Genomic DNA, 23,261 nt, shown 5'->3' on the forward strand with positions numbered 1-23,261 from the left:
CCCCATACTTCTCAGACCTTGATTTTTTTTCAGATTCTTGACCATGCAGAAAGTGAGCCCCTTCAGCTCCCTTCAGTAGGTAAGCAGCCCCTTGTCCCTGCTACCCCACCTTCTTCTGACAATGAAGCAAATTCGTCTTTCTCCTCCAGGAGGACAATTCTTGAGAAACAGAACTTTCTCCCCGTTGGTCCCTGGATCAGGGCTGAGATGTCCTACAAAGGGACTGGACTTGGAGGGACACACACAGACAGGGCACCTCAAGTGCCAGTCCTCTGAGGCCAAAGGGAGCGTGACCCTGGGGGCTGCTGTGTTAGTTTCCCTTCCTTTCATAGCAAACTTCTTGAGCAAGTGATCTACACCTGCTCTACTGCGACCCTGCCACCCACTCATTGGCCTCACTCTCAGTGCTTTGGCTTCCAGCCCAGCTCCTTTCTAAAGGTCATCCTGAAAGGAGAGACCTCAATGGTGGTCCCATCTCCGGGGACTCTCTGCAACACTTGATCTGACCACCTGCTTGTTCTCGAGCTTCTGTGACTATGGAATCCCGGCACTGCGTCCCTTGTCCTCCTGCTTCTCCCACACACCTCTCTGCCTCCAGGCAGCCTCCTTTTCTCACCTGCTACAAGGCGGCCAGTCCTCGACCCTGTGGTTTTCTCGTACACTCTCCTTATACCGTCAGCACTCACTTGCAGAGGTCCTTCGAAACCTCTCCCCCACACTCCAGGTTGGCGCCTCCAACTGCTGCCTGGATTTCCACGGCCATGAACTCATTGCATCTAAATCCAAGCTGAGAAGCTCGTTCGTGGTTCTGGTGTGCCCTCCTGACGTCTCTGTTTGTCTTCCACTCTGTTCCCTGGCTGGAGACCTTGGAATCGTCTTGCCTCCTCCACTCCTTGGTTTCCCCTACCTTCCCCAATTCTCCAAAACCATACAGTGGTTACCAGTCTGACTGATTCTCAGCTTCTAACTTCATTTCACAGGCTGCTTCATCTGCTGCCTTCGCTGGAGACCTGACATCTCCCACTGAGACTCTAGCAGCGGCCTCCCGACTGGTCGCCTTCCCTTCCACTTTCCTATCTGTCTGGTCTATGCCCTCAGATCAACCCTCCCCAAACTCAAATTAACCATACTGTTCTTCTACTCAAGCATCTTCCACATCAGAACTGCTGGTCCTAATGTTCAAAGTCCTTCGCACTCTTTCTCTAGCATGCCTTAAGCACACTACTCCTTCCAGCTCCCCTGAGAAGCCCTCTACCTGAGAACAGAAGCCTCTTCCCTTTCACTCACCCTGTGCATTTGCCCCTCCAAGCCTTCAAAAACATTTGTGCCAGTTTTTTCTTCCTCAGATGTCGGTGCAGCTCTCCTCTGCCTATTCAGACACACCTCCCCTCTCAAGGTCTAGCTGGCCTCCCTTCTTTCTTCCGTTTATTTATTTAATAAACTAATGTTTCATTCTGTTTTGTTTTTAACTCTCCTCTTCTCAGGTTCTATCCTGGGTGCTGGAGATAGTACATAGAGAAAAACAGGCAGGGACATGGAGCTCACAGGCTCACATGCAGATAGTTGACAGACAAACGATCATACAGTGAATGTGTACTTATTGATACAAACTGGGAAAGGACTGTGAAGGCAAAGCACTACGGACAAAGGCAGAAAGAGCACCCAGTTCAGACCCAGTTCAGAAAGAGCACCAGGGAGTCAGGAAATGCCCTTTGAGCTACTGACATTAATGTGTAGACTTCAGGAGAAATAGGAGTGGAGGGAAGGATCTTCTAGAAAGAGGAGAGAGCATGCACAGTAGAGGAGCATGTTGAGTGTCATTGTGTGAATAGATCAAGGTGTCCCCACAGGCAGCTGCAGTCCGTGCCTTGCCCTAGGACTTGGGAGCACAGCTGAACGAGGTGATCCTGGGCAAAGACTTCCTGATCCAGGAGAGAACTCGCTGTTTTGAGGAACTGAAAATGATGGGTCAGTAAGAGGCAGAGTGGCCCCAAATGAGGCTGGAGAGGCAGCTGGGCCAAACTGTGAGGGCCTTTGTGGTCATGTCAGGGATTTGAGATTTCATCCTGAGTATGTGGAAATTAAATCCACACTCCTTCGCATCACTTTCAAAGCTCTGTATGATTGACTCCCTGCCCATGAACTCTCTTGCTCTGGCTCTAGAGCCCTTATTTTCTGTCTTAGTTCTTCAACATCTATCAGCTAATTTTTTTTGTTTTAATTTTTATTTTTTAAACTTATGAAAGTACAATAACATATTTACGGGAGACTTGGAAAATACAGAACAAGGTTACATATAGCTCCGCTATATATTACAGTTATTCCTATCAGCTAAGTTTTCATTAGCTTCCTCTCTAGTGACATCACAAACTCCTTGACTATGGAATGTGTCTTGCACTTTTGTTTCACAGGGCACCTTGATCATAGTAGGTCCTCAATTAATAATTATTGTCTTCTTGCCATCACCATACATTAGGCGTTGGTATTTCTTAATTGGCACAGTTGACCCTTTCAAGCTGTCATCATAGTAAGAAGAAAATATAACATTTATTAAGCACTTACTGATGCCAAAAACTGTGTCAAGGCGTTCACAGGCATCATCTCATTTACTCTTCTTCAGAACAGCCTTATGAAACAGATATTGGTACTCCCCATACTTTACAGCTGAGTCATAGCAAGGACCAAGTCAGGAATCCAGGTCTCTAATGCCAAGCTGTATACTCTTAACCACTCGGATATATTATCTCTGGGTCATTTATTCATTTAAAGATGAGATCTACTTCAACCACATCATTACAGAGGTAACAATAGTATAATAAATACCTATATGATGCAAAATTTTAAAAACACATACTATAAATATCTACAATTTTGCTGTTGACATGCATATTATTTAATATGATTTTTTAATCTAAAGTTGTTTCTGTACTCAAAAGAATCAGCAATGGTCAAACAAATCAATGTTTCTGGAACTGCACTCATGCCCAGCGGCTACACATACCAACTGATAAGAGACAACTTCATTCTCTAGGATGGACAGGTGGCAAGACCATCTGAGAAGTAACCAACCAACCAATCAACAAAACAGACAGAGCCAGAAGTCAACATGAGAAAACTAGAGTCTAATCTGAAAACAGCGTTCTGGTCTTCTGGAAATTTGGGAGACACACTGACTCTATCTTTTCTCCTCCTGGTGGTTGTAACTTTTAATCACTGTGAAGTGAAGTGACGTGAAAGTGAAAGTCGCTCAGTCCTGTCCAACTCTTTGTGACCCCATGGACTATACAGTCCATGGAATTCTCCAGGCCAGAATACTGGAGTGGGTAGCGTTTCCCTTCTCCAGGGGATCTTCCTAACCCAGGGATCAAACCCAGGTCTCCCTCATCACAGGCAGATTCTTTACCAGCTGAGCTATGAGGGAAGCATCCCTGTAATTGGTAACAGGGTGTAATTTACTCTTCTTCTTTTGGCTCAAAAGTCTCTTAAACTTATGAAGCGCTTGGGCCAGTCCATTCATCCAAAGTATGCTGAGTGTCTCTAGGGAATTCTATGAGATACAAAAGAAGCACAGAATCAGCATTTTTTTCCTTAGGGAGGAAAGATGCACAATACAGAACTCTAATGACTGCAAAATAAGTGCCAGAGTGCTGTGTCCCTATAACGGGCTATTGGAATTCACAGAAAAGAGACTGGAGTCAAAGATGAGTCTGGAGCTGGCCTTTGCAGCCAAGGCCAGGCTGGCAGCAACCTGAGAGAGCTCAGTGAGACTGGGCTACGGAAGAATGGAGAATGGAAAACATGAGCTGGAGATATAAGAGCAGAGCAATGGTGGAGATTAAGCTGAGTAGGAGAGGCAGACAATGTCTGGCCCGCCCCATCAGCTCAGCAGGGGCTCTTGATCCTGGGGAGAATGGCCATGTCAGGAGTCAGCCCAGAAGGCCCCAGTCTTTCACTGCGCCCTTTCTCCCCCAGCCCAGTCTCATGGCTCTCTCTTGGGTGGCTGCCAGCCTTGGCCACCCCTGGCTCAGGCCCAAGAAGGGTGCTTGCTAGGGCTGATGGAGGTGATGACAGAGCTCAAGTGCGCAGGCTTTGGGCCTAATCAGGGTAGGAGGCGAGAGTGACAGGACCCCTCACGGATTGTGCAGAGGGTGCCAAGGAGAAGGTGGACAGGTCTTAGCTAGCACGGTTCCTGACCCATCTGTGGCTGCCAGCGTCTGTCTCCTCATCTGTGCCTAGAACAGTAACTGGCTGTGGCTTAAACAGAAAACCATAAAAAAACAGAACTGACTTTGTCTGCGATAGCACCTTCCACTCATGTATCTTCAATTGTCATATATCAATATCAATAAGGTAATAAGAATGTCATGCTTTACAAGCCTAGGCAAGGCACCCTTGGCATCTACTTAAAAACCAATAAAATGTGGTGGTATATGCCTAGGAGAGGTCGGAATTAAATTCTCTGTAATTCTCAGAGTTAATCTTGAAAACTCTTACTATTAATACTATTTCTCTCCTACACTTAAGATGAAGCAACCAACAGGGCTGAGCATGGCCCGTGGGTCACAGTTGGAAAACACCACGCCACATCACTTTTGGATGAACTGACAACCATTTATAGCAGTGTTTTTGAGAATGTGGTACAGGATCTGCTGCGTCAGAATCATGGGGTGTGGTGGTGTGGTTTATGAAAATATTTTCTCCTGAGCTCCACCCCAGCTCTATTCTCTACTTGTGGAGTGAAGGCCAGGAAGCCCCATTTTACCCAGTGTTCCAGGTTTAAGAACCACTGTTAGAGGCTCACACTTTAGAAATAGGGAAACTGTCTAATATCACAAAGCCATCAGGTCTCATCATCATTCATTTTTAATTATAGAAAGGGAGCATTTCAGTTAACGTATTGATAGCACTAAACAGGACAAAGTAGCTTGCACTGAACACCAGAAAACTAAAAAATGATCTTGTCTAATAAACTGAATGCAATAGATTACAGCCAAGTGACTCTGCAGAAAGACAGGCCTCTTTAAGCATTACAGGGACGCTCAAGATGAGTCATAATATAAACACTGATGATATCTTTCTTCCTAAGCCTTCCCTAGTCTTAGCCAAAATTCAAGAAAGAAGAGAAAACTGTCTGTGGGGTGGAGGAGGCATTTGTTACCTGCCCCTCCACCTCCAGTCACCAGAGGGACTCCGCAGAGCAGCTTTCTGTGCTTCTGCCCAATATCCTTGGCCTTAGATGAAAGGAGTGATTAGGAGCTAGAGAGAAAGAAAGAGAACAGAGAGCATAGGAGGTCAAGAAGGGAAGAATGAACAGGCAAATAGAGAAGTTACAGCAGGAGATAGCCCTTTGAACAAATGGTGCTGGAACAGCTGGACACCATTGGTTAAAAATACACACACACACACAAAACCCTCAAAACAGATCATGGACTTACATGTAAAATTAAAATTCCAAAACTAGGGAGATCCCTGGCAGTCTAGTGGTTAGGACTCAGTGCTTTTACTGCCATGGTCCAGGTTCAATCCCTGGCTAAGGAACTAAGATCCCTCAAGCCACAGGAAACAACAACAAAAGAAAATAATAAAACTGTTAGGAAAAAAATGGAAAAAAATTTCAGGATACAGGATTAGGCAAACAGTCCTTAGACTTAACACCAAAAGTACAATCCATAAATGGGAAAACTGATAAATATGACTTCATTAAAATCAAGAACTTTTATTGTGAGAAAGACCCTATTAGGAGGATGAAAAGATAAGCTTCAGGGTGGAAGAAAATATTTGCACACCACACATCCAACAAAAGTGAGTGAAGTCACTCAGTTGTGTCCGACTCTTTGTGACCTCATGGACTATAGCCTGCCAGGCTCCTTCATCCATGGAATTTTCCAGGCAAGGACACTGAAGTGGGTTGTCATTTCCTTCTCCAGAGGACTAATATTTAAAGAGCTCTCAAAACTCAGCTATCAAAAATAATCTATTTGGAAAATAGACAAAAGACATGAACAGGTATTTCATAGAAGAGAGCATACTGATGGCAAGTACATGAAAACGTATTCATCATCATTAGCCATTAGGGAAATGCATTAAAACCATAATGAGACTTCACTACACATATAAAATTAAAAAGTGACAACACCAAGTGTTGGCAAAGATGCAGAAGAACTGGATTCCTCATCCCTACATTGCTATTGGGAGAAGGCAATGGCAACCCACTCCAGTACTCTTGCCTGGAAAATCCCATGGATGGAGGAGCATGGTAGGCTGCAGTCCATGGGGTCACTAAGAGTCAGACACGACTTTACTTTCACTTTCATGCATTGGAGAAGGAAATGGCAAGCCACTCCAGTGTTCTTGCCTGGAGAATCCCAGGGACAGGGGAGCCTGGTGGGCTGCTGTCTATGGGGTCATACAGAGTCGGGCACAACTGAAGCGACTTAGCAGCAGCCCGAATATAAAGTGGTATAGCCACTCAAACAGCAGTTTCTTTAAAAATTAAACATGCAATTATGATGCAACCCAGCAATTGCATTCCTGAGTATTTTTTCCTAAAGACATTAAGACTAACCTTCACACAAAAACCTGTATATGAATGTTTCCAGCAGCTTTACTCATAATAGCCCAAAACTTGAAACAGCCCAGATGTTCTCCAGTGGATGAATAATTGAAGAAACTGTGGTACCTCCATAATATGGAAATACTGCTCAGTTATACAAAAGAATGATCTATTAATACACCCAAGAATCTGGATGAATCTCCAGAGAAATATGAGTAAATAAAAACAACCTCAAAGGTTGCATATGATATGATTCAACTTATATAACATTCTTGAAATGAAAAGATTACAGAAAATGGGAACATGTTGTTGTTCAGTCACTAAGTCATGTCTGACTCTTTGTGACCCTATGGACTGTAGCACACCAGGCTTCCCCATCCTTCACTATCTCCCAGAGTTTGCTCAAATTCATGTCCATTGACTTGGTGATGCCATCAGCGGTTGCCGAGGTTAGGGAGGGGATGATGGTGGAAGCAAGTGGATGTGACTATAAGAAGACAACATGAAGGATCCTCATTGTTCTGGAAATCTTCTGTATCTTTACTATATAAATACCAATATCCAGTTTTGATACCGTATTCTAGTTTTGCAAGATGTTACTTTGGCGGCAACCTGGGTAAAATGTATGAGTGATCTCTCCGTACTATTTCTTACAACTGCATGTTAATCTGCAATTATCTTTTTTAAAATTTTAAATAAAGAAATGTAATATTAATATTTCATGATCTTTCTGGGAGCTTCCCCACTCTATTCTAAGCCTCCATTCAGCCATATGGCAGGAATTAGATCTCAGTCAATTGAGGGTCTCTCTAATTCCTTATCTCTGGACGAGGAAATGGCAACCCACCCCAGTATTCTTGCCTGGAGAATCCTATGGACAGAGGAGCCTGGTAGGCTATAGTTAGTCCACAGAGTTGCAAAGAGTCAGATACGACTGAGCGACTGAACACTACTTTCTCATATCTAAGTTTCAGGGAGCTTAACATGATGCCAGTCTTGTGCTTGGTGTCAGCAGGTAGGCTGGTGTCCACCCAGTCCAGCCATGGGTCCACGTGACACTGTTGCACCCTCTTCACCTTTGAGGCTCTGAGTCCACCCAGGTACTCTGCTCGTGCTTCCTCTCAGCTGGAAGCAGGAGAACTTCAGAGGTCATCTCAGGTCATTTTACCAGATACCCTCAATGGACATTCCTACTCCTCAAGTCCATGGGGTAAAGGGATTTGAAGACTGTCTTGGGTACTGGGGACACTGGTCTCCTTTATTCTAAGGTCCCTCAGCCTATCTGGCATCTCTCGTGACCCCGCCAAACCCCAGTGGCTGGGGATGGGCTTCAGGCCCCTTAGTAGGAATCTGTTGGTACCCAGTTCTCTTTGTCTCCTTTCTGATTCTGCATTCTCCCAACTCAAATTTTATCTACCCCGAGGGCAGAGAAGGGTGTGCAACAATGGGTGTGGTCTTCCAAAGCTGAGCTCTGGCTCTCGTATTCGTCTCTCCTTGGTTCTGGGAATTCTGCTGAATCATCCTTCTCCTAAGGGTATAAACACAGAATCTCTACATTGCTTCTTGAACTGGTCACAGAGTAACAGGAAGTATGGAAAGAAATCTTGTCAACATATCAAACTAGTGTCCCATGGTATTTTCTAGTCTTGCTGCCCTTGACTCACTTACTCTCCTACTTGTCTTTCCCTTCAGCTTGTGGCCCAGGTCCTGGAACACAAAGATATAGGCTTTGTGATGGTGGATGCCAAGAAAGAAGCCAAGCTTGCCAAGAAATTGGGTAAATGTGATTTTTTATATATATATATATCACGAAGAAACAAATGTGTCTTGCAAAAAAAAAAAAGGTACAGTCATTTTTTTTCTTGCATGATAACTAGACTTGTTTTTAAATAAATATAAAATGATCCTGTACAGCTTAGTCTTAGCTTAGGGAAGAGTTTCACAAAAAGTAAATACAATTTACTGAATTCAATGATTTCACATTAGACATTTAATATATCTTTGGATCAGTACAAAAAAGAGGGTCTCTTCATGGGAAAATGGACACTAATGGTTCAAACCTTTATTTCCAGCTCTTAGAAAAGATTAAAAGGTTAGCTTCTTGGCAGGGGATGGGGGGACATAAATTAGGAATTTGTGAGTAACATGTATACACTACATAAAATAAACAACAAGGACCTACTTATAGCATAGGAAACTATACTCAATGTTTTGTAATAACCTATATGGGAAGAGAATCTGAAAAATACATGTATGTATAACTGAATCACTTTGCTGTACATCTGAAACTAACACAACCCTGTACACCAACTATACATTAATTTTAAAAAAGGGGAGGGGGGCTAACCTCACTGACACTGTGATCTCTTTGAGGGAGATCAAATCCCCTCTTCCATCACCTATTCTTTCCTGACCTCTTAGCTGAAGCAGCCTACAAAGGATATCATTAATAGTAGTGACTCTAGGGCCCCAGTTGTTTCTATATTGAAGGCCAAACCCCAGCTGGGCACTGTCACCAAGGATGAGAGGGAGGATTTAGAGGAGGTATGGTTACATGACTGTACAGTGCAAGTTGTAATCTCCTGTGTCAATACATCACGGTCAAGTGCGAGTGCGCTTCAAGATTCTTACACCGCTAATCCCAAGGAGAGAGAATATAGGTTACTCCTTGGTTTGCAAAAACCCCTGGACCTGTACTGACCATTTCACTTTTTCTGCATCACCAGTGAAGGATGGCAAGTAAAAGAGAGCAGGAGGTTATAAAACAGGACCTTTAAAGAAAGGTTAATTGGATTGGGAGTAGTAATCACAAAATACAGAAAAAGATTAGCGGTGGTTCAGTAAACACCTTCAGATATATATGAAAGTTCATTATCTTAGAGAATTGCAAACAACTGCTTCCTATTTTATTTTCAAGACCAGTTTTTTTTTTCAAAAAGATTTAAATTGTAGGAGACAACATTTAGGTTAGATACAAGGCAGACTCATGACTATAAGTGATAATGCATTATTAAGAATGCCTGGAGTATCTCCTTCCCTGGAGACAAGTTAAGAACTTTTTCCCCTTGTGCAAAGCATATTCATCTCTTTCCCTTGTCAAAAGCGAGTTGATGAATTCAGTCCAATACCTCTTGATTTCCTAGTCTTCTCTCTTCCCACTCTTTTAATGAGAATTTGGGAGAATTTCTAGTAAAAAACACTAGTGTTCTAGCAAGCTAGAAATTTAGGGAGCACAAGCTCAGCGAGCATTCATAAGAATGGACTGATGGACGTTCTCTCAGTGATGTGATGGGGCTTTAAGTGTCTAAATGAACTTTTAAACGACATGGGGCAGGTTCTTTCTGATTATTCAATCCCCGAAGTTTACAGGACAGTTGTATCTTGTAAACCTGCTCCTTGAACTCCATCCCCATTTCCATTTGCCAGAGTTTGGTCTCTGAACTAATGCAACAATCTCTCACTGGTTTCAGGCTCAGAGAGAAGTCCAACAGCAGGACACTGCTGAGGTTCATCACGCACCCTCTGTGATCAGTCCCTGCCTGCCTCTGGATACCTGGCACACTGCTCCTTTAGATTTATAAGCGGGGCTCCACAACAGGCTAGGGCTTCTTCAGAAGTGCCCTGGGACATGGTGGGCAGTGGGCCAGCCTCCCTTCCCCTAGAGATTCTGCAGAAGAGTTCATCTGGAGAGAGCATCCTCCAGCTAATTGAGAGTTTGAAAACAATTAATCTAAGGAATTAAGGATGCCATGCAGTTGGAGCAAGTGCCAGCCTCAGCTATTTAGCATTCCTGGGGGGAAATGCAGTTCTTCGGCGAGCATTTGTGAAAGTACACAACCGAGAGCGAGGCAGGCAGGAAAGAAGATGCAGAACCTGCTCTTGCAGCATTATCAGCAGACTGGGGAAAGATGTGCAGAATTCAGCTACAATAGGAAAGCAAGGTGTTCGCTCTGACTGCAAACTTTTATGGGATGCCAAGGGGTCCAGACTCCAAGCAAGGTGCTGGAGTCCCAAGAGGACCACAGCCCTTCCCTTCTAGAGGGATCGCTGTTAGAGTGAGTACCTGTACACGGAGCTGAGAGCAGATCCATAATGGCAAGGGAGACTGGAGAAGCTCTCTCTTGAAAAATGGGTCATAAGCTAAGACCCACAGGAGATGACCAAGATGAGTGGTAGTGGTGTCGGTGTAGTGGGAGGTCACTCCAGGCTCAAGGAGAACAACTGCACAGAGAATCATGCACTATGGCTTTTCCTTTCTGCCCCCTTTCACCTCAGCTTTTGGGCAAAAAGCCAAGGGAGTTGCACAGGGATGAAAAGCGAAGTTCTCAAGGGAGCACAGGTCCACCCAAGGGAGAATGTAGAGGACAGGGCTGGCACTAGGCTGTGGAAGGGCTTCATGCCAGGCTACTGAGCCAGATGGGCAGTGGGTGTGAACACTTTCTGATAAGAAGGACGGAGTCAGCAGTGGGTTTTGGAAAATGAAAGCAGTGGCAGAGTGGTGATGAGGTTTTTCTTTGAAGCTAAAGTCCAGGTGGAATTATGGGTTCCTGACTATTTCATTTTGAGCTCCCACTTTGGGAACCCTTCTGAGGTGTGGTTGCAAGGGAACCAATCTTAGGGTTAATGCTAGTTCCACTGAGCCTGACCCCATGTCACCCAGGAAACCTGAGCCAGACCCTGGCCGACAGGATGGCTCTTCTTTCATCAGGATGATTTTATTTTGGGAACTCTTTGTTTCTTTTAGGTTTTGATGAAGAAGGAAGCCTGTATATTCTTAAGGGTGATCGCACAATTGAGTTTGATGGCGAGTTTGCAGCTGACGTCTTGGTGGAGTTTCTCTTGGACGTAAGCTTCTGCGCCCAGTGGCCCTGCGTGGCGCTGTTTGGGTTCAAATACAGGGGGATGTAAGACCCGAAAGTAACAACAGGAAAGGTAGATAACCTGACCTGGTCTAAGAAAGATTTCTCAAGCCTCACAAAAAAACTAAAGCATGCCTACATCACGACAATATTTATGTCTACTCAGCAGCTGGCCCATAAATCACTCCAGAAACTGTTTTATTAGTGACCAGAGGGTCACAAATTAGGACTTTGTAGTAGTAGGATGTTAACTCTCTGAGCAAGTATATACAAACATCCCCAGAATCCCCTTGGCTTTGTTCTAGGGCTTCTGAAGGGAGGTGTAAGGAAGAGAGGAGGATGTTCAGTGGAAGATGGAGGAGGGAGAGGAGTAATAACCTGCTGAGTGACTCTCAGGATAAAGAGAGGCAGGGCTGAGGAGCCCTCCAATACCACATTCCCTCTCAGCCACGGACAGACAACACCCTGGGATCCACGTGCTCAGGCCAATAGAGGAATAGACACTGTACAGATATTTTTTCCATAGCTAAACTCACACTTTCATGAACAGCTGTGAAGTCAAGTTCTTTGGCACTCAGGTGCCTGTGCCGATAAAGACCATCCATACTGGTGATTCCTTATCTACCAGCTAGAACACCGTGGCCTACTGCCTTTTCCCAACTGCCTCCAAAATTCTATGAGAGGGGCAGAAGTAAAGTCGAAGGTTACCTCCTATAAACCAGTGCTCATAGACTCTCATCTCCCTGACCCACACTGGCAAGCCCTGAAGAAGGCTGAGGGAGGCAACAGAGCAACTGCCCACGTGGCCCTGCCCCAGCTCCATCAGCTAGAAGGGGGCTTTTAGGTGCAAGTACCTTAAATAATGAGCAGCATCACTAACAAACGGAAGACCAGGGGAGGCAGATTTTAGACTTGACCAAATCAGGGCTCTAGCTCCGTTTCTTTCTGTAAATCAGGTAATTGTGTTGGCTTTGTCCTCAAGCTGACTGTTCTCAAGTTCTCTGACAACTTAGAGGGATGGAATGGGATGGGAGGTGAGAGGGAGGTTCAAGACAGAGGGGACATATGCATACTTATGGCTGATTCGTGTTGTTGTACGGCAGAAAGCAACACAACGTGGTAACACAATTATCCTCCAATTAAAAATAAATTTTTAAAAAGGTCCAGCAGCAGGAGCTGATACACCACATTTCCTCATTCACATCCAATGAGACAGGGAAAAGAATCTGGCCTCCACTGCTCTCTTAAAAGGAAAGTAGAACTTTCCCCCGGCCTTCAAGCTGATGTACTCTGGAGATTCATTGGCCAGAACTGAGTCACATGCCATTCCTGAATCAATAGCTGGCAAGAGAAATGAGGTTACTCCTAGACCAGGCGGCCTACTTCCATGCGTTAAGGTCAGTTCCTCTAAGAAAGGAAGAAATTTCACCTCACTGGAGAAAGCGAAATGGATCCTGAAGAACTCAGACTAAGTTCACAACTTCCCCCCAAAGCACTCTACACATGCGCCTGACTCTCCTACTGGGCAGGAACAGTTCTTTTATTTGAACATCTTTTGTGTTGTGTGTGTGGTATTCCAGCTCATTGAAGACCCAGTGGAGATCATCAATAGCAAACTGGAAGTCCAAGCCTTTGAGCGCATTGAGGACCACATCAAACTCATTGGCTTTTTCAAGAGTGAGGAATCAGAACGTAAGTTGTCTGTCCACCCCAGCCTGTCAGTCTAAAGGCTCCTTTCCCAACAAGGTGTGTTAGATTATCCAGAAAGAAGATGAGCCATCAGCACATAGAGGGAGAATCTTCCTTACACCATGTGCAATGGGACAAATGAGCAGAAATTATGCAAAACAGGTGGGGGAGCTGAAAGATTATTGAAGTTGGGCCATGTTCTCTGACCTTGAAGGGGGGTCGTGAGTGTTAGATAGATGAGAGAAAAGCGCTTCCTCCACTTTCTCCACCTGCCCATCAACCTGCAGGATTCCCTCCCAGCATGGGGTAGAAAGGGCTGTCTCCCTGACATTGGCAGCTCCTGTGGTCAGCAGCTGGAGAGCATCTCAGTCATTTGGAAAGCATTTGAGGAAAGTCTGGGTAGAGATCAGCTTGGCAGCTGCAGCACAATGTGGGAAATTGCTGGTCAACCCCCACTGACCACCAAGGCTGCCTGCAACGGCATGGCCACACCCTTGGGTATATTCCCTTTGAAAGCTTTGTGGCCAGGTTTTGGGTGGGCAGAGGAACATACTGGAGCATCACTACAACCTATAGAGAGGTGACTGGGGTAGCGAGTGGGAACCAGGAAGGGACAGGAAGAGAAGGAACCAGGAAGGCCAACTACTTGAGGACATTTTTTAAAGTGCTTTGGCAGCAAGGGTCCTATGCTGCTGCTAAGTCACTTCAGTTGTGTCCAACTCTGCGACCCCATAGACAGCAGCCCACCAGGCTCCTCCATCCTTGTGATTCTGCAGGCAAGAGCACTGGAGTGGGTTGCCATTTCCTTCTGCAGTGCATGAAAGTGAAAAGTGAAAAGTGGAAGTGAAGTCGCTCAGTTGTGTCCGACTCTTTGTGACCCCATGGACTGCAACCTACCAGGCTCCTCCGTCCATGGGATTTTCCAGGCAAGAGTAGTGGAGTGGGGGTGCCATCGCCTTCTCCCAGGGTCCTATGAGTTCAGGCTTTTTCTTGTGTCTGAGCTGTGGAGAGAGGGACAGTGCTAGTAGGAGTGGGGATAAGTATGAAAGAGAATTGGGCAGCATTAGTACATGGGAGGGTGCAAATAAGGGCTGCTTATGACTAGTCCTGCAATCTCCAAAATGTTTTGAAATGTTTTGTGAAGCCATCTCTGTATTCCATCTGCCAACTGGCTCCCTTAGTCATCGCATCAACAACTCACCTATTTTCTCTCTCTTATGACTCAACACTTTTCTAATTTGCTACATAAAAGGTGACTAGAAATTCACCCTCCTTAAGGGTGCTTTTCTGGAAAGGAGGCTAGCTAAGAACTTTCAACCCAGTTCTTTAGGTGACTTTATTTCAATTTTCACATTCCTATATAGAGGCTGGCTACTCTGGGTTCTCCTCCCACCTCCTTCTACTTTCTCCTCTTCCTTTCATTTCCCTTAATCCTTTTCTGCCTTCCCTGAGCCCCTCAATTGTTTCTATCCATTCCCATCCTGTTTCTCTTTCTTCCTCCATTAAGCTCAGGACAGCATAGATGGAGGGAGGATTGGGATGAAAAGGACATCTTCCAGAGTTTCCCTGATTACGACTGGTTACAACTCCATGCTTTCACAGCCAAGGGCCTGGGTTTGATCCCTGGCTAGGGAACTAAGATCCCACAGGCTGCACAATGTGGCCAAAAAGAGAGAGAGAGAGAGAAGCACATCTTCCACTGTCTACCTTCCCCAACCCTGAATGAATAACAATAATAGCTCCATTCAACTGACGTGTATCATACCCCAGGGCCTGTGCCAGGAGTTTTCTGCAGATGCCTTAGTTTCATTCTCGCAACTAGCCTGTAAGGTAGCTACCATTATTATCAGCATTTCAATGATGAGGATATAAAGGGACAGAAAGGCTGAGTGAACTCACCCAGTATCAAACAGCTAGCAATAATGGTAGAGCCAAGATTTACATCCCAGACAGCCCCAGACAGCTGACTTCAAGGATCATACACTGACCCACTGGGCCGTACTTTCAAGACTGCACAGCTGTGTCAGGTCAAGGCACACACAAAATGTGACCATGCTTGTATGGCACGTAGGGGTAAACTGGAAGAGATTTATTTGGGCTTACAAAAAAAAATGTTTTTTCACTTCCTTAATATAATAATTACAAAATAATAGGAAAGATATAAAATATTACATTGTATAAAACTTCCAAGTAAAATATTTATAGATTTTGAATGAAAATCTTGTGCTTGCTTCTAAGAATACACCTTTTGATATCAGGTTTTATGTTTGAAATAGCAATATACAGTTCCTGATCAAGGTTTTAAATGATCTTTTCAAATTCTGCATAGTCACCCTTGACCAGAGACTTTGCTGGCACATGTAGATGGTGGCAAATGACAGGACAACATTCATTTTTTTTCCTTTGATTGATGAAGCATCTTTTCTTGCCGTTGAACAGAATTTAGATAATCTAATCTCTAAATTGTCCTTCAAGGATGTGAACATTCTTTCCATCTAACAGATATTGCGCTTCTTTTCAATGACAAATGTAATGTTAATATTTCTTATGATCATCTGAAAAAATTTCAAACCCAGCCAAGCTTTTCCATACTACATATTTAAAAATAATAATGAAGCATTTGGTTTGGAATATGCAATTATCACTCTACTGGTCTTACAACTTTTTCTTAAGATTTAAATAATAAAGTTACTAGTGAGCCATTTTAACCTCCTTTCTAAGGTTAAATTTTTGCTTTTAAATTGATAAACTTTGTACACTGTATATTTCAGTGTCATTGCAATATTCAGTTAACTTTATTCAGGAGCTCAGCAAGGTCCAGCATGTTTTGAAGCCAATAATTTATCCTTTGAAGAGCTTTCAAATCAAACATAATTCACAATTTTTTTCAATTCATAAACTTTTAGTAAAACTCCCCTTGCACACTGAGCCTGCTTGAGTATGATACAGCAGAGACAAGTCTTCTGAACCTATTGCTTTACCTGGAACGAAGGAGAGAAGCTTGGTGTTGCTAATGGTAAAGAATCTGTCTGCCAATGCAAGAGATGTGTGTTCAATCCCTGAGTCGGGAAGATCCCCTAGAGTAGGAACTCATTCCAAAAACACTCCAGTATTCTTGCCTGGAAAATTCCATAGGCAGAGGAGCCTAGAGGGCTACAGTTCATGGGCCTGCAAAGAGTCAGCCACAACTGAGCACGCACACACACCCACACACACAAGAAGAAAAGGGGCGATGGAGGTTTGGATATTATTTGGGTCACTTTTTCAATTAATTAATTTATGTGGCTGCATCAGGTCTTAGCTGTAGCATGCAGAATCTTCACTGCATCATGCGAGATCTTCCCTTGTGGTATACAGATTCTCCAGTTGCAGCATGTAGGCTCAGTAATTATGCCTCATGGACAGTTGCTCCGCAGCATGTGGGATCTGGGTTCCCTGACTAGGGGTCAAACTCACGTACCCTGTACTTCAAGGTGGATTCTTAACCACTGGATCACCAGGGAAGTCCCTGGGGTCGCTTTTTAAAATAACAATCTTTTATGTGGAATTCATACCAACAGATAAAAGTTTTTTAACAAAGAATTTCTGTGAATAAATACTGCTTGAATCTCAAAATTTTCAGAAAGAACTTGACAACACAGTCTTTACACCTTCTTGTCATTACAGCTTCATCATCAGTTCTGAAGCCATAAAGGCCTACAGTCCTCTTTAATGAATCAACTAATTAAATTATTCCCAATTATTATTTTTGAGAGAAATGATTTTTTTAATTTACAAAAACAATAATACATTATAAAAGCCCATCTAGAATCCGATTGGCTAATTGTTAATGTATACAGGCATTAGAAAAAAGAAAGAAGGTAGGAAGATAGAACAGTAGAAAGGGAAGAAGGAAGGCATAAATTGAATAATTCAGAAAATTAAGAAAATCAGTTTTGTCCTCTTTAGAAATACCTAATACCAAATTTTGTTGATAATGTTGATCGTGATGATTATTAGCATAATAAATGGCTATCATACATTCCATTGGTGTTAGCAGAAAAAAATAAACTAAATCAAAAGAAAAAACTAAATATTTTACAGAGCCTCACAAACCAAAGCCAACTTGGACTAAAGTAACAATCACACTGAGATGATCCAGTGGGGAAGTCAAGGGGAGCAGCCTCTCTCTAGCTGTGATGCTCACTAGTCTTAGGCACAAAATAACTGTTACTGAGACAGAACATTCACTGAGGGAGCCACTGCTTTCAAATATAATATTAGCTACTCAAAAACCTGAATGGTTGTAGAAAATATCTGGAAAGATTTCTCACTGTAAAAAATTTTTATCTGTCATGCCTCTTGTAACACACCTGTGGCCATTACACAGCGGCAGAAAGCATCGTGTTGTTTTACCAGGCATCCCCGTCTCTCTTTCCTTCTTGCCTTTCAGAAGAGGCCAAGGTCAGTGAGTGGGGAAGCTAGGAGGTGGTAAGGCACCCAGGGAAGCAATTGCTGAGAATCCTGTGTGTTCTGCTGTATTTTGAGGGTGACTGGTCAAGGAAGTGTAATGGCACAGAAGACAAGGGCTTTGCAAATGATCTCAAGCTTTTCTACTGAGCAAGAAAAATGGATAGACAGTGGGGAAACTGGAAGAATTTAAAACATAGGTAGAGTGGAATGGTCTTAGGACAGAAGGCTGCCTAAGACGTTTGGTACCAAATTAGAAGGGATCTGGAAGAACTGGGAGGCTACATCTCCCAGGGACATGAAGGTCCATTTCCAGTTTGAACATGTAACTGTGGATGCTAGTGCTAAGAGAGAATGACAAAAACTTACTGAGGGAGATCAGGTAATGGTTAAGAATACCAAACTAAGGAAAATGTGAAGCTAAAGGGTCAACACCCAGTATGGAAAACTCAGAGTGATAAGGAAGAAAGGTGAGGAAATGCTAAGACACAACTACAGTAAGCCTGAGTTTAAAAGCTGATGTTCAGGAGCCTGTTCCAGAAGGGGAAAGATCAAGGTAACTGCAGAGTCAGACTGGGTGGAGCCAGGAAGGACCTGGTCAGCATCAAAACAGCACATGAGGGCAGGAAAAACCTTGGGACCACATGAGATGAAACAGAGCAGAAGACTAGACTGGGTTTCCTAGAAGCCAGCTGCTCTTTGGGTGAGGCTAAAGGCTCAACTGCAGTTAGAAGCCTTGAAACCACAGTTTGAAGCTGGCAAATTACCTTGCTCTACCCTTCTGCATCTTAATAGGGATATAGACTGGCTCCTCAAGTGAAGAAGGGAGATCTTGGGACACAGGTAAAGGCCATTCTTTCTATCAGGACAGAGGTTCCTGGAGGCAAGGAGAGGTTCATCAGGAACAAGAGGTCAGGGAAGGGGGGACAGAGGATTCTGATGGAGCCAACTGCTGCCTTAGAAAGACATAAATAACTCAGGTACGGCTATAACCATTCCACTTTCTTCATTCTCTCACCTTCTCTCTATTCATTATCCAAATCTCTCACCCACCTTCCTCCCCTCCACCTAATCCTCTAGCTCATCTCTCAGGTTTTATGATATATTTTCCAACAACCCAACTACTTTTATGAGGAATGAGTTTGTATAAATTTGCATCAGCTTGTACAGCTGTTCTTGTAGATTTTCCAACCCCTATCTTGCCTGGGCTTATGTGCTTTCCTCTATTCTAACAACCATCACACTGCATTGTGGTCCTATGAGGACCCATAACCCTCCTTGGCTGTGAGCCTTTGAGATCAGTGTACTTGTCTTATTCAACTTGCTGTCCCTTAAGTCAGCATTATTCTTGAAATGTTTTTAATTAAATATTAGAAAATTCTGCCTGCTTCTGGGATTCTAGATAAAGCTTATGCCTCTGACGATGAAGGGATATGAAATTTCATGAAATGGAAAAAAAAGGAAATCTTATTAAAAATGAATGGTAGGATCATTGACTCTCAGGATTGTAGACTTTAGGCAGAATCATCCACACGAGCACCATTTCCATCACCCTCACATATCAGGCAGGAGTATGAATGTCTTTACCAAGCAGCAACTGCCTAGGTGTAGTGAGGCCCAGCATGGCCACACTCACAGGGTCTCATGCTTATCCTGACCCATTTAGATTCAAGTCTGGGGCCAGAGTACAGTCGCTCAGTCCGACTCTTTGAGACCCCATGGACTGTAGCCCGTCAGGCTTCTCTGTCCATGGGATTCTCCAGGAAAGGATACGGGGGTGGGTTGCCATTCGCTTTTCCAGGGGATCTTCCCAACCCAGGAGTTTAACCCGGGTCTCCTACATTACAGGCAGATTCTTTACCATACAAGACGGTAAGCAATCCGCCTGCAATGCAGGAGACCCGGCTTCAATCCTTGGGTCAGGAAGATGCCTTGGAGAAGGGAATGGCTACCCACTCCAGCAGCCTTGCCTGGAGAATTCTATGGACAGAGAATCAAGCCTGGGCTTGGTTAATTTTAAGTCTTCCTCTCAATCAAGGGATCAGAATGAAAAAACAAAACTGAAAAAGAGAAAAAGAAAAACTAGGGTTTACCCAAAGAAGTACTCCTGCTAGGAAGTTTAAAATTCTTCTGTGATGTCATTTTTGATTGAGTTGCTTTGCATACTAAGTGGGTTTTGGTCTTATATAGTGCTCACTTACACAGCAGGATGCATTCTCTGTAGAGGGTACCCTTATAACTAGCAGTGAGTTTGAGAGAAAAACTTCTTTTGGTTTTTCTGTCTCTTGTCCTCTCTTGGATTCACCCAGTTTCCTAAAACACATAAAACTTCGATGAAAAGCTCCTTTCTAGGGGACTTCCCCAGTGGTCCAGTGGTTAAGAATCCACCTGCCAATGCAGGAGACACAGCTACATGCCATGGAGCAGCTAAGCCCGTGTGCCACAAGTACTGAAGCCTGTGAGCCCTAGAGCCTGAGCTCTGGGACAAGAGAACCCGCAAGGAGAAGCTTCACACTGCAAGAGACTAGCCCCCATTTGCTGCAAATGGAGAGAGCCAGGGAGCAGCCGCAAAGACCCAGCGCAAACATAAACAAATAAATAAGAGATCCTTTTCGGGATAGTTGAATGACAGTCCACCCAAATTCCTCGGGATCTAAAGTCAAATGCTTATCTAAATAATATTTACCAAATAACTATCCAATCAGAATTAATTGGCTTCCCACTTTATCTACATTATTTAAAAAGAGAAATTTCTGATGCAACATGAATCTTGAAAATGTTTCTCCCTTTTTTCTTTTTCCTCTTAGATTACAAGGCGTTTGAAGAGGCAGCTGAACACTTCCAGCCTTATATCAAATTTTTTGCTACTTTCGACAAAGGCGTAAGTACCTAAGAAACCTGTTTAAACACTTTAAAGCTTGAACTTCCCACCACTTATCCTTCTCTTTTAGCAACATTAACACTCCTCCATCCATTAATACATTTGCCAGAAATGTTAGAAATATGGCATTAAATTACCATTGAATAACAATCGAATACAACAATTATTAATTCAGAGGATGTAAGGATATTTCTGAAAACATACAATAAAAAGAGATGAACCATTCTTTATCACCTTCAACACTAAGAATAGGAAGTGTATGAGCCCAGACGTGCTGGGTCACTGGTCATTGCTTCCTTTTTGTTTAGGGCCATCCTCTCCCTTCCTGGGGTTGTATACCACCCCTCTACCGGGCAAGGATAGGGGATGGATCAGGAGGAGCAGAGACCATCTAAAGCCCTGGTGCTTCAGAAACTTACCCATTCCTGCTCCTCAGGAGATGTCATTGGTGTACTCGGCTATAACTCAGTGGATCTATATTTTCTGCATATGGCAAGTCTTTTTTAAGCCAAAGAACTGCAGAGATATAGGGGCCTTAAATCAGCGGGTAATTTCTTTGGGGCCTACCAAGGTTGGAGTCTCTACTCTTGCTCCAGTTATTAGCAAAAGGGCTATTTATGGTTTTCTCTGTGTTGGGCACAATTTGATATATTGCATCTATACTGTTTCTAATCCTTTAAACAACTCCAAAACAACTCTGAAAAGTAAAAACACCACTTTCCAGATGAGAAAAAAGATTTAGAAAGGTTAAGGAGTATCCAAGGTCTCCAGCGAATTAGTAGTGGTGCTGAGGTCACAGTTTCGGACTCTGTGTACCTAAAACCATGACCTTTCCTCTGTACCACACCATTAAGTAGGAGACTCTATCTTCTCTTGAGATTCAGGGTGTACACCCACATACTCACATTCACACATCTGCACAATATACACATAACACACATACACAACACCCACAACATGCATATAATCCCACACAACACACCAATACATACACTCATTCAACACACAAACATAACACATACCTTCTCACATAGTCACACTTATACCCACACGTTTATAACACTAATAAACTCACATCCATACACCACACATACACATATGCCCCAAACTAAAAGCTCTAAATCGCAATATTCACCAGAACAAATACACCTAGGACAAAGGTTTGGAGTCTTGATCAAATTCAAGTGGCCAAAGTTGAAAGCAAAAAAGGTAAAAGTTACTCCCAGTGAGGAGTGAGGCTTCGATGAACAGCGTTCATGGGCATTGCTACCACATGGAGTTCAAGTTTTCTTTAAAAAACAAGAGGAAGCCTGTAAGTGCTGGAGCAGGGAAGGAGCATGATGAAAAGAGATTGCATTGAATATATATACATAACCACTTCTATGGGTATGACCCCCGTCTGCAAGCCTATAATCCAGAAGAGAGCTCTATAATCTAAGTAATACAATCCAAACTTGAAGAATGCTTACCCTAATTGTGTGGATTAGAGTTGGGAGAGAGCTGGAACATGAATATCAAAATGAATAATAACTGTCATTTATTAAGTACTTTTTATGTGTCAGGCTTTGTGCTAAGAGCTTTGCATAGGTTTTCTCATTTAATCCTCTCAACACTCCTGTATAAGAGGGATTACGATTCTCAATCCATGGAAGATGAAACCAAGGCAGGGAGAGACTAAATAGATCTGCTCATGGTCACATGGTTAGTAGGTCAGGCTAACTTCAAAGTCAACTGCTCTGTCCTACTGCTCTCAAGAGAAAGAAACAATACATGTCAATGCTTAGCTGCCATCTGGCGCATAGTAAACATTTAGTAAGTGTGAGCCAGTACTGTTGTTAAGAAGAGGCAGTCATCTAAGTCCAGGCGAAGGGAGACTGGGGGTGGGGGGGAGTATTAGTAGAGAAGGGGAGGCCCAGAGAAGCATAAAGGAAATTCATCACTCTCGTTTGGTTATAATGGGCTGGGAGGGAATACGGCAGCTCCTGGGTAAGAACTCATCTGAAGGAAGACTGAGTCAGACAGATAAGCTTGGCCAAGCAGGAAGGCCTCAGTTCCTAGAAGGCTAGTCCAATGCTGAACTCAGGGTAGTGTCTGGTTTTAGCTGTGCCTTCCAGCCCAACCATATGTGGTCCATGAAGGTGAGGTCAGGCTATAATTAAAAACTCGCAGGGCTCTTCACTAAAAACTCTGAAAGACACTGAGTCACAAGTGCCCCTGTCATGTAGCCTTGTGGGATTTTATGACATTTATAAAAAGACAGACTCTCTACCTCTATATAGAACACAGGAGGAAGAGCTGTGGCACTGGGCAGTCTTGATCATGCTATAAGGTATTTAAGAATTTATAGTCATCAGTTGCAGAGTCGGGGGAACGGTAAGGTCTAGGAGGCATGGCTGTCCCCAGTCTAAGCCTCACTGGTGCCCAGCAGGGGGTGCTAGAGCAGAAGAAGTGGGCAGAAGGACCTGTTAGTGAGACACTCCACTGCAGGGAATGCCAGAGGGACCTGGAAAGGGAGGGGCTTTATAGAGGTTTGAAGTCAGGAGAGGCAAGGGTCCAGGAAACCCTAATACAGTCCCAAAGATGAAGAACCAACTGGCAGAGGTTGAGATGACAAGGGGACCTGGCCACTGTTGAGATGGAGAGAAAGACAAGAGAAGACACACAAACAGCTTAAGATTGCAAGTCTCTGCTTCGGGACAGTAAAGACTGTAAAGCTCCTGAAAACACTAGGAAATCTAGGAAGAAGAATCTATTGAGGAACATAAGATGGGGTCTGAGGTCTAATTTCTACAAGTTGGGAAGACATTCAACTGCAAGGATCTTTCGTTTA

At 43.7% G+C, this 23,261-nt stretch overlaps 1 protein-coding gene across 1 annotated transcript in view; it reads left to right on the forward strand.

Annotated features, from left to right (window-relative positions):
- The window catches only part of CASQ2 (calsequestrin 2), a 70,890-nt gene that overhangs the window by 17,460 nt on the left and 30,169 nt on the right, over window positions 1-23,261 (forward strand). Inside the window, exons 2-5 of the mRNA XM_005899516.2 lie at window positions 8,246-8,330; window positions 11,298-11,398; window positions 12,993-13,104; window positions 20,358-20,431. Of these exons, the coding sequence (XP_005899578.1) occupies window positions 8,246-8,330; window positions 11,298-11,398; window positions 12,993-13,104; window positions 20,358-20,431 (372 nt within the window). The remainder of the gene's footprint in view (window positions 1-8,245; window positions 8,331-11,297; window positions 11,399-12,992; window positions 13,105-20,357; window positions 20,432-23,261) is intronic.

Source organism: Bos mutus, chromosome 3, assembly GCF_027580195.1.
Source record: "Bos mutus isolate GX-2022 chromosome 3, NWIPB_WYAK_1.1, whole genome shotgun sequence".
NCBI classification, from domain to species: Eukaryota; Metazoa; Chordata; class Mammalia; order Artiodactyla; family Bovidae; genus Bos; species Bos mutus.